The sequence below is a fragment of the Emydura macquarii genome, unplaced genomic scaffold (genome assembly GCF_026122565.2).
Source record: "Emydura macquarii macquarii isolate MOO-44397 ecotype Brisbane River unplaced genomic scaffold, CSIRO-AGI_Emac_v2 contig_2369, whole genome shotgun sequence".
NCBI lineage: Eukaryota > Metazoa > Chordata > Testudines > Chelidae > Emydura > Emydura macquarii.
Genome location: NW_027132506.1, coordinates 1,952,187 through 1,964,258, shown reverse-complemented (window position 1 = coordinate 1,964,258; position 12,072 = coordinate 1,952,187). Strand labels below are relative to the sequence as shown.

The window sequence follows — 12,072 nt, the reverse complement described above, 5'->3', positions numbered from 1 at the left end:
TGTCCAGTGCGCAGGGGCTCAGAGGATGGGCTAGGATGGGCCCGAGGGACTGCGGGGGGGGGGGAGGGGACAGTGGGCCTGGGGCCAGAGCAGCCCTAGCGCCCCATTGTGGGGGGTCTGAGCAGCAGGTCGGACCCCAAGAGCTGTGGCAAAGGGAATCCCAGGGGCCTGTTCTGCAGTGGGGGACGCCAGCTTCCCATGTGCACGACCCGCGCAGGGCCGGGGGAGATGCCGGGGCAGGGGAAGGCAGCCCTGAGCATGGCTCTCCCTGGTCGGGGGAGATCGTGCCTGCTCCGTCACTGGCCATGTTACCCCCAGACTGGCTGTTTTCCCAACCAATCTCCCTGGGGAGTGAGTGGGGCAGGGCTCTGGTCTGTGTTATATGGGGAGGGGGGGTCAGACAAGCTGATCAAATGGTCCCTTGTGGCCTGGTAAGCTATGAATGGCCCCTGCTTCTGGGGCCCTCATGGGACATTGCAGGGGTGGAGAATCACTGTGGGGCAGCTTCGCCCCGAGCTGCCTTCTCCTTGGCCCTTCATGCCCAAGCAGCAGAGGGCTAGTAAAGGCAGGGGCCCCCCCTCTCTGTGCCGGGGTGCTGAAAAGGGGCATACAGCAGCAGTGGTGGCCCTGGGTGGTTTTGGCCCGCTGTACAATGTGGGTGCGAAATTCCCCCCAATGTGGCTTGGGCTCCGCGTGGCTGCTGGCACCTGCCTGTCATTCCTCACAGCTGATGTTGGCATAATATTCGCTGCACTTTTTTCCACTTGCAGCCAAAGCAAAACAAGTTGCTTCTTCCTCATACCGCCCGGCCGGGCAGGCGTGAGAACTCCCCAGGCACAGAAGAGATGGAAACCGAATCTGATCTCCCTGCCCAGTTCCAATGCCAGGGAGTGATTTCCGGCCTCCAGCAGCCACCTTGTGCCACAGCTGTGCCATTGCAGTTTCGTTTCTAGCTGAATGGAAAATGAAACTGAGCAGATCAAAACTGGGGAAACCCTCAGCCAGGCTCCTGCCACTTAAGGTGGAAATGCTCTTGCGCCCTGATTCCCTCACTGCTAGCTGGGGGGGGATCGACCCACCCCCCAAAATCCTGCTGTGTCTCCTTTTGCATGTTTCCCCCTCATCCAGGCTTGAAAATGCCACTCCACCAGGGGGCAGGTAGGGCACTGTCCTGGCAAGGGGGACCTCACCAGCATTTCACCTCCCCATTTGGCCTGGCAGCAGACTTGCTGCTGGAGATGCTGACGTGACGCACAGCCATGGGGCGGCCATCCTGAGTCTGCAGGCAGCCAGCTCCAGGACCCCTGCTACTGCTCAGAGGTGTCCAGGCGGCAGCAGAGTGACATTAACAAGACTCTGGGCTGGGGGTTTGCGTCTCCCTTGCAGTCCCTCTTGGTGTCTCATTGATTCCTAGATGCTAAGGCTAGAAAGGACCATTGCGATCATCTCTCCTGCCCTCTTGCGTCACACAGGCCAGAGACCTGGTCTGCCCCACAAGACTCCCTAGAGCAGATCTGTTAGCAAAGCATCCCATCTTGCTTTAGAAATTGCCAGTAACGGAGAATCTGCCACCACCCTTGATAGATCGCTCCAACCATTAATTCCCCCTCATCGGGACAGGTTCAGGAAAGTCCTTGGGTCCCAGTCACTCTTGGAACCTGACCCGGGAGCATGAAACTGACTCGGATCAGGTCAGTTTCACTCTGGGTGGGGCCCTGGGGAGAAGTCACATGTATCAGATGGGCAGGTTAGGGGCTGGCATGAAGCAGGGCCCAGGGGCAGCACCCTTTTATGAATGCCAGCAGCTGGGGATGGGACGGGGGCCAAGCTGTCCTTGGAATTGGGGACCAGCCCCCAGGCTCTTCTCCTGGTCCCAACCCAGCAGGCGTCTGGGGGACAGTTTCAACCCTGGAGCCCAGGCCACCTTAACAAGCTTGGTCTGACGCCATAAAGGGGGGGGCGGGGGTGTGTGTGGATGAGATCAGCAGGGCTGGGCTGTGCCCGGGTTGCTTAAAAGCAGCAGCAGGAGAGGACAGCAGGGACAAGGAGCCAAGCTGCAGGGATGGAGCTGTACCAGGTGCCTGCCAGCTCACTGGATGCCTGGGTCGCGGAGCATCTCCAGCCCAGCGAGGAATTCCGGCAGCAGGTGAAAGATATTGTGCGGAGAATCTGTGATTTCCTGAAGGAGACGTGCTTTGACGACATCAAGGTGCTCAAGACGGTGAAGGTGAGTCTCTCCTAGACCAGCTCCTGTCCGGTTCTCTCAGGTGGGAAAGAGCTTTCCAGGGTTCCTTTTGGAAAGTGAGGGCAAAGGTCTGGGAGCCTCAGCTGTAATCACGGCAAGCCAAAACAGCCAGCCAGATGCTTCAACGGATGCTGACCGTGGCTCCCACCTAAGGCTGGCTGCAGGAGGCATTATCCCAAACCCACTCTGGCTTCCCAGTAGGAACATAGGAACTGCGCTGTCAGATGAGAGCAGTTACCCTTTTAGCCAGGTATCCTGTCTCTGACATTGACCAGCACCAGCTGCTTCAGTGGAAGGCACAAGAGGCCCCCTCCTGGACAATTATAGAATGACGTGCCTATGGGAAAGTTTCTTCCTGACCCCAATCAGTTCGTGGTTGGTTTATGCCGTGAAGCATGGGGGTTTGTATCCCTTGTTCATTTCTCTTCCTGTCTAAAATCCTTATGGGTGTGCTAGTTACCCTTCTGCTGGCTTCACTGAGTGAGTTCCACATGCTGGGTCACAAAAAAAGCCCTTTGAGCTGGTTTATCTGGGTTGCCTTTTAATCTAGCTTTATGAGACAGAGTAGCTGATTTACCTTCTCCGGGCCCGGGGGCACAGGGTCCCGTCAGGCAGTGCTGCCGAGAGGGCGGCGCAGTGAGCAGATGCGTTTGTTCCCTGGCAGGGTGGCTCGGCAGGGAAGGGAACGGCCTTGAAGAACAACTCAGACGCGGATCTGGTCCTTTTCCTCGACTGCTTCTCCAGCTACCAGGACCAGGTCGAGAAGCGGGCTTCGGTGCTTGGCACCATCGAGCAGCAGCTGAGCCGGTGCCAACAGACCATCGCCTTCAGAGTTGACGTGGAGATCTCGCAGCCGAAAGCAAAGCACACCTGCCCGCGCTCGCTCTCCATCACCATCCAGTCGAAGAAGCGACAGGAATCCATCGAGGTGGACGTGCTTCCGGCCTATGATGCCTTAGGTAGGGATTGTCCTCAGGGTCCCCTTCTTGCCCCTCAGCTCAGCCTCCAGGGATCTGGCAGGTTTGGGGGCGCACCTCCCCCCCCCCCCCCCCAGCGTCCTCCTGGGCCCCAGGGCTTGTCCTGAGACGGCTGCTGGGAACTCAGGTGCATCCTGTGTATGGGACACAGGAATAGCCCATCACTGGGCCACAAGGCCAATTGGGACAGGACTCCCTTCAGTACCACATGTTCTCCGCCCCCCAGGCACACCCTGTCCCTGGCACCAATCAGGCAGGAATCCCAGACTGATCCAGAGTGACCCCCGCTTTCTCCCTCAGGGCACGTGACTCCTGGCATCAAACCCTCCCCCCAGGTCTATGAGGAACTGATTCGGGCCGGCGCCGGCCCCGGTGACTTCTGCACCTCCTTCACCGAGCTGCAGAGGGACTTTGTGAAGCGTCGCCCGGCCAAGCTCAAGAACCTGCTGCGGCTGATCAAGCACTGGTACAAAGAGGTGAGGAGATCTGCCCTCCCTGCCCTCGATTACATGCCCCACGCTCCTTCTCACGCACCACGGCGCTCTTGGGGGCTACCCTTGTATATTAACACATGTGCGGCAATCTCCGGGCTGACCAAAACATTCTCCCACACATTAAAAACCCCTCGGGAATAAAACTACTGCAGATAGTCACAGGGGCCCCTCCACCAGCCGGTGCATCTCAAGTCTTTCCAGAATATAACTTGGCTTCCCAGCACCCGGCATGCTCTGCGCTGTGATGGTGAACAAGGACCTCAACTCACCTCCTGCTGCAAAGCCATGCCTCCTCCTGCCCCTACGGCGCCTCCTCTGGCATACTCCAACCAATCAGAATCAGGCACCCACCCCAAGCCTTCCAGTAGCTGCTAGTCTTTCATCCAATTGGGGGTCGATGAGATAAAAATCGGGGTTTGTTTCCCCAACTTAGCAGACGCCCTAAAAACTTTAGCAGTCCCAGAATATCTGTTGGGCTGGATGGGTTAGGTCACTCTCCTGGAACTGCGGGCGGGATCTCCTGATCCTGAACCAGACCAGTGGATAAGGGACAGAATCATTGACCATCCTGTGCAGAGTCTGATGGGGGAGGGAAGAAAACTCCATTAAAATAATTCAAAAGCAAAACAAAAATGAATATGTATATATTTCACTTACTCATTGGAACTAAATTCTGTGGCTTCATTACAAACACACACGCTCAGGGCAAGCAACTGATCAAAGAGCAAAGTCCAGATAATGTTTTAAGGACCTGTTTGCAGCTCACATGAGTGGAAATTACACTCGGCTGTTAAATGACACTTTACAGGGTGGGAAGGTGAGAAAGTTTTTCTTTATCCTAATAAACGCCTGAAATGATTCAGGTGTCTGATGCCACAGCGTGCTGGGATTTCACACTGGCAGTGGGAATAAAATGTGAATCCCCCTTTTTCAGAAGCACGGGCCTCTGCCACCTGAGAATCCTAAAGGAGAATCCCCACTAAGTGTTAGCAGTATAGGGCCTTGACACACAACTCAGCAGTTCGGATCCCCCCGACAGAGACACACACTCTCTAGCTGGCACATTACTCCCCTTCTGTGGTCACTGCTAAGTAGCCGAGGGTTGTGATGGGCCATGGGCAGATCTGGGGAGGGCACTCACCTGACCATGCAGGAAGAGGGATTTGAGGCCCCCTGCCCCCCACTTCGTGTCACAGACCGGCTTCCCCTCATCTATTTAACAGCTTTCAAAGGGGATGTCGGGCTTGCCCCCCAAGTATGCCCTGGAGCTGCTGACCATTTATGCCTGGGAGGTCGGCACCGAGAGCGCGGAGAACTTCAGCACGGCCGAGGGATTCCGCACGGTGATGGAGCTGCTGCGCCGGTACCGCGAGCTCTGCATCTTCTGGACCGAGTTCTACGATCTGCAGTCTCCCGTGATCGGGCCCCACGTCAAACAGCTGCTGAGGGCGCCGAGGTGAGAGCCCAGCGTCCGCACCTCACGGCTCCTGCACGGCTCGCTCACGTCAGGCTGTGGCTCGGTCTTTCTTCCTACATGGGAGAGGGGGGTTCTGGCACACCCAGGGGCATGGGAGCCTGCAGAGAACCAGCAGCTCTACTCAGCCCTGCCATCCCCGAAGCCCCTGCGGCTACATTGGCATCAGCCCAGCAGTGCAATCAGCAGAGCCTAGCGTCCCCAGCACACCCGGCACCATGGGCAGCCAGGCTGCCTCTAAGGGGGCGTTCGCCCAAGGGGAGTCCCCAGACCCATGGAGATCACTGGCAAAACCCCATTAACTGAAGGGGGCAAGATTCCACCCAGTAACGCCTGTATGAGCAGGTGGGGGGGCTCTCAGCCTGTCCCCAGCTCCGCCACCAGTACCCTAGGCCTCAGTTTCCCCAGGGGCACGGTGGGGATGACGACACTGAGGGGGTGAAAGCTTGTCAATGAGGGCATGTGGCACCTGGTGAAACACCTGGACCAGCACTAGAGACAGGTGCAAGGTATCACTACAGTGTCCTGCTGCCTGGACACTGGCTCTTCCAGGGTCCCGTGCCCCCTTCCATGCTCCCCCTCATTCCTAGCCCCATCCCCGAGCCTGTCAGACTCCGGCTCCAACTGGCCAGGCCTGAGACTCGCTCCGCCAGCTCCTCTCTGCACCCCAGCACCCTGGCCCGATGGGGTGCCCATGGTCCCCTAAGGTAGGGGCAGGCACCACGCAGCTGAGATGACACAGAGCTGAGGCCCAGCTCACAGGGGAGAGGGAGCGGGCTGGGGCAGACCCAGGGGCTGCCGGCCACGTGAGGAGGCAGCTGCGCAGGCGGCTCAGCCCTGGAGCCAGCAACGGAGAGACTCTGTTGTGTGTTCGCAGCCCCGTGATCCTGGATCCAGCCGACCCGACGGGAACCTTGGGGCAAGGAAAGAAATGGGACCTGCTGGCAAAAGAAGCCGCCATCTGCCAGGCCCAGATGTTCTGTAAGAACGGCCTCGCCCCCATCCGCTGCTGGAATGTGCAGGTACCGATTGACTCCCGCCACACCCTCCCGGACCCCTTCCCACAGCCGCCTGTGATGAGCTATTCATTGCCCAGAACCTCCTAAGCATGGACTAGCCGGGAACTCCTGCCCCGCTCCCCACAGCGTCCCCTGCTGGGAAGGGCTGGGGCTGGAGTAGCCAGGAGCTCCCCACACGCACCATGCTCCTGCCCCGCTCCCCACAGCGTCCCCTGCTGGGAAAGGCTGGGGCTGGAGTAGCCGGAACACACCTGCCCCGCTCCCTACTACAGAATCTAATGGCCCAGAGCCACGGGAGATGTTCCCGTTGAGATTCCAGTCCCCAGCAGAGGTGCCTATGCCAGGGCTCCGTTAGACCTTCGCCGCTGCCCCACCTAGGCAGTCCGGCACCCACCCACCCCCGCCTCATTGTCTTTCTCTTCTAGCCAGCCAGACCCGTGCAGGTGACAGTGAAGCAGCTCTCAGGGGTGAGGCAGGCCCTGCGGCTGAGTCCCTACACTACCATCTGGGAGATTAAGGAGGCGATCGAGCGAGAATGGCGCATCTCTCCCTATGTGCAGCGCCTGGCCCTGCAGGAGCCTGGCATGGGGAACCAGCCACTGCTGGATGACCAGACCCTGGCATCATACAGCATCTTCTACGACACCACCATCCTGATGCTCACAACCGAGCCCCAAGAGATGGAGATCTTTGTGAAGGACCAAAACAGCAGGACCTCTCCCTATGCCGTCTGCGCCAGTGACACCGTCCTGGGCCTGAAGAAGAAGATCGAGGGTCGCACAGGTGTCACGGTCAGCCAACAGATCCTGACATTCAACAGCAAAGAGCTGCAAGACAGCTGCATGCTCTCCCATTACGGCATCCGGAACAAGAGCACGGTGTACCTGCTTTTGCGCCTTAGGGGTGGGTAAGACGGTCCCTGGGCCGCCAGGATCTGCACCTCCGCGGGCAGGCATCCCCAGGAGAGAAAGCAGCACAGAGGAGACCCCAGCTGGGAGATCTCTGTTTCCCCAAGAGCCTTTGCGTGACAATTCAGCCTTCCATATTCCAGAATCAGCACCATTACGTCTTCCCTTAGCACCGGCCCATCCCTACACCTCCTGCCACAGCTCCTGGGAGCTGTTTTCCGTTCCACCCCATGGTCCCTTCCGAGATGTAGTGACTCCCTGATGCGGAGCTGGGCGCTGGACATCTGCCAGACATTGTTCAATAGTCCGTTGTAGTCCCCATCCTCCAACCCTGATCACCGTCTTCATCACGGTGTCGTGACAAATGCTGACCTGCATGTGCTGCTTGTAATCCGAAATAAACAGCTTCAGATAACCCCCTGCTCCTCGGTGTTGTGTCTGTGGGACGTGGGTCCCGGCTGCCCTACACATAGGACCATGGTTCATGGATGCATAGATTGCCAGGCCGCTGGTAACAAACCATCTGTCTGTGCCCTGGTCCTGTTTTGGGGTGACAGATGGGCCTGCAAATGACTGGCAGGGACCAGTGAGCGACAGGTGGGGAGATGGACACCTGATCATTTGGAGTGAGTGAAACCACACAGGAAGGAGCGGGTTGGTGCGTGGACGAGGGTCGAGGCGGTGGGAACACACCAGCTGTAGCAAGCCCAGCGGGAGACCAGTGTGCCGTTGTTATACTTGTAAAAGAAAAGACTAGCAGGATCTTATTCAGGGGACAAGGCAATATGTCACGTTTATTATGAGAAAACCACAATTACGTTAATAGTTAATATCTAGAACCTACACACACACACACCCCAAAAGTTCTGCAGTTCATCAGGTATAACTTACCAGTCCTGATTGTTGCTTGAGATCGTAGCTTGAGTTCGTTGCTGGTGTTTGCAGCTCGTGGCGGCTACCTGGCCAGGGAAGCCGGGCACGGGGGAGAGCGGGATCTCTGTCAGGTGCGCACCAACACTCTTTGGTGCCATGCAGAACGTTACCCACAGCTTTACAATCTCACCCATTCTTGTATAGGTTTTAATTTTGATGTGAGTCTATGAGTCCTGCTGTGTCCGCTGCCGCAGGGCTCCTGTGTGATCACTGATCACCAGTCAATTGCAGACATGACGTTCATCTTGTCTTGATTATACTTTGGTCTTTTCCTTTCTGGGGTAGAGCCGCCTTCTTGCTTTTTCAGGGATTTGTCTGCATTTTTCAGCCATGAAGGTGGCACTTGCATTTCATCAGGACAGGCTGGCAGCAGAGACTGATCCCATCATACCCTGCATTCACACCTCTCGTTCACACATCTAAATGACATACACCTAAAAAAAAGTTTCATCAAGAGTACAAAATGGAGTAGGTTATTTAAGATGGTGTTCCAAATTTATAATATAGAGTCTCCTGGGCCATTGGTTACAATGTAATAGGACAAGCTATTAAACAGAGTTACTTGAGTTATGACATTAAAGAACAATACACAATGTTGACTAACAGATACTCTAAAGGCAATTTCTAATGGCTACCATAAAAGAATGAGCTACTCAAAGACAGACAGTGTCTATCCGTGATGATAATACAAGCACAAGTGATTTAAACGGTAGAGGGGCGAGCAGCAAGGGACTTGGAGACAGCTTTGTCAGTGGTAACTAAAAGGAGCGTCTTTCTCAGAGAACGCACGAAAGCGGCGGCTCTTCCAAGCGTCTCCTAATACATCGCGTGATTTTCTGAATGACTCAATGAGTGCGGCGTTAGTGTGTATTATACAGACAGTACAGACAATTCATTTGTAACATAAATTCCATTTGTTTTAGCCGTCTGTGCCCCTCCACCGTGGGTAGCTGTGGAGGGGGAGACGAGCGGGATGCGGCAGGGCGGGAATGCTGGAGGGATAGCTAGTGGGGGGGCCATCCATACACCCAAATCCCCACCCCCATTGATGCCCACCCCAGGACGTAATTATATGGGGGAGATATCTCTGTCCAGCCTGCCCCCCCCTGCTGAGCAGAGTAGGAGCAGCCAGCAGCAGAGGCAATGCCAGGATCAGCCAACAGTGGGAGTCACCGGGCAGCACCCAGCTTTCCGCCTATGCCCGCGGACTGCAGAAAGAACAGCACTGTCTGCAGCAAGTGGGGGGGGGGCTCTCACCCTGCAGCGTGTGGCCCCACTGATGGTGCACGGCATGCTGGGATCTGGGATCAGCCTGCACCCGACACTTACATCCAGGGTATTAAGAGGGAAATCATTGGGGCTTCCTCCAAAGCAGATCGGGGCAGCTGCTAGCTAGATGACACTCGCTGTCCCAGTTCGGGGATTATGCAGCTCCACAATCCGCTCAAGGCTGAGCCCCAAGAGATCCCAGTGACGGGGGTGCAGTAACAACTCAGCTACACGGTGCAGCCCTCTAAGACTATCCTGGTTCTGAAAAAAGAGAATCACACGAAATGACAACACTGTAATATGAAAGCTCCTGAGCTTTGATGCATTACAAAATTGAAAGCGACTCGGCCCATCAGATTTTGAAACCAATTGCTGAGAACCCGTGAAAGGAGAGTTTTGTCATTTCTGCTGCATTCCCTGAAATCAATTTATTCCTGGACTTGTTTGGGAGCAAACAGAGCCTGGATGTTTTTTGGGTTTTTTTAAATTTCTAAGAAGAAATATTCTGCGTTAGATACTCTGAAGTACTGAGAGCATCTTCTAGATATCCCTGGCTCATTGGCAAATGACAGACAAGAGAGTCCATATCTGTTGGATAATGTGGTATATTTGTTCCAGAGGGGTAGTCGTGTTAGTCTGTATACAGCAAAAACAATGTGAGTTCTGTAGCACTTTAAAGACTAACAAATTTAATTTCAGTTTCAGCTTATGCCTACTGAAATTAAATGTGTTAGTCTTTAAAGTGCTACAGAACTTTCATTTTTGTGGTATATTTGGGTGTTTTAACTGCTTTTGGTTTGTTAGGGAACCCCCTCCTCCCCAGTCCTTTCAGTTCTTAGTTCGCTGACAGAAGCAGAAATCCCGAGTCCAGCAGCACGCAATATGACAGGTTTATTGGGATCTTTTCAAGCAAGCATCCATTAGGACCCCCAGTCCTTTACACCAATACATCTTCCCCCTACTTCCTGTTTTACCTCAGTTTTTATAATGTATCTTAACCAATCATTTCTTTATCAATATTACAAAATGATTCTTTAACCAATCCTCACATATTGTAACATAATTCTTTAACCAATCATATCCCACCACCTGAACTGATCACACTTAGTTACGCAACAGACAGAAACAATCAAAGAACCGGACAGAAAACATTCAAATAGATAATAGAGAATTGGGGACCATAAAGACAATACAATAAGGAGTGTAGATTTTACAACCACAACTGTTGACAAGTAATTCTTTTGCCAGACAGAATGCTAGCAAACCAAGTTTCCTTTAAACAATCTAGGATCTTTTCTGGATCTGGAGGTGTTAGACTGGATCACCGTCTTAACAGCCAGGTATTAGATGTTATGTTGGAATGTGCGTCTGTGACTACATGCTTCTCAGCTTATGGTCGCCACTCCTGCAGACTGTCATGGCGAGAGAAGGCCTGTGGTTTTGATTCTTTATTTTATACCCCTATAACCAGCTAAGTGATAAGGATACACTTACAAAATATGGGCCTTTACAGACAGGCCTGAATAGATCATCTATATTCTATATACTAACAAGGTTTAGAAAGGGAGGAAGAAGGGGAACAGAGAGAAAAAAGCGAGAAGCAAACTGAGGAGTGTGATGGATTCTTTTTCACTGGCAATTTCTAAATCAAGATTGGATGTTTTTCTAAAAGATCTGCTCTAGTTCATCCAGGAATTAATTCAAGGACGTCCTCTGGCCTGCGCAACGAAGGAGGTCTGACAACCTGATCACAGCGGTCCCCTCTGGCCTTGGAATGGCTGAGGACAGGGCAGAGGACTGTGTGTGAAAAGGGGAAAGAGTCAGCATGTGCCAGCATCCCAAATCTGCGAGGTGACATAACCTCACTGTGCTTCGGTTTCCCCGTGGATAATACCGACGTGTCTCGCGGAAGGGCAATGAGGGTACACTCCCTGCTCTTGGTCAGGCGGGCTGCCGAGGGGCAGGATGGTCCTGTCCAGTCCATGGGGGGGACAGGTCCCTTTGGGATGGGAAGCTGGAGTTACTCCGGCTAGTGGGGGCTGAGCTGCAGTGGCCTGGCCAAGAGGGCAGGTGCTTTGGGCCTCCCGGCGGGGCACTGACGGCTGTGTTTGCAGGAGGGGGGATGTTCCTAGGCTCGCTCAGGCCCACGGGGGGGAGCAGCCCAGGGATCCCCTGCCTGGCATCAAGCAACCAGTTCCCGTGGGTGCCACGCTAGGGGTTGGGGGGCTGCGATGCCCCTGGGACCACCTCAGATCCGTCCCCCAGCCCCAGCCTTCCCCAGGCCGGAGCCCCCCAGGCCCAGGCGGCCCCTGGGCACCGCTCCGCCGCTGGCCTCGCAGCTCCCCGTGCGGCCTCCTGTTGGAAAAATATCCAAATGAGGTTCGTTTGCCCTGCACCAGGAAAAGAGATCCACGCAGGTAGTTGGGCAGTCTCCAAGTTTTATTTCTGCATTGGTCCAGTGTGGCTGGGGCTTAAGAGTGGATCCCCATCGGGGTGGGTCTCCCACTACCCAGGTAAAATTGTTGTAATCGATTAATTGGGTATAAGCATGAATATTGGGAAAATTACAGGCTACCCCAATAAAACAAGTGGTCAAAGATGACCCTACATTATCTCCCCCCATCATACAAAAAGCAGTGGAATTTAAAGCAGTACGAATCATTTTTACCCACCAATTGTTATGGGAAGGATGGATCTGGGTTTGATAAGGGGTATCTGGGGTGGAGTCCGGGGTGGAGCTCCCATGCCCTGTA

At 54.7% G+C, this 12,072-nt stretch overlaps 1 protein-coding gene across 2 annotated transcripts; it reads left to right on the top strand.

Moving 5' to 3' along the window:
* Positions 1-2,049: 2,049 nt before the first annotated feature.
* LOC137161712 (2'-5'-oligoadenylate synthase 1-like) lies at positions 2,050-7,514 on the top strand. 2 transcript variants are annotated; one of them, XM_067561144.1, is made up of 6 exons: positions 2,050-2,227; positions 2,910-3,204; positions 3,523-3,698; positions 4,940-5,172; positions 6,068-6,212; positions 6,770-7,514. In XM_067561144.1, the coding sequence occupies exons 1-6, from the start codon at positions 2,063-2,065 to the stop codon at positions 7,118-7,120; spliced, it is 1,365 nt and encodes a 454-aa protein (XP_067417245.1). In that variant the 5' UTR covers positions 2,050-2,062; the 3' UTR covers positions 7,121-7,514. The 2 variants fall into 2 exon arrangements, with proteins under 2 accessions (XP_067417245.1, XP_067417244.1); XM_067561143.1 differs by having other exon boundaries at positions 6,635-7,514.
* The last annotated feature ends 4,558 nt before the right edge of the window (positions 7,515-12,072 follow it).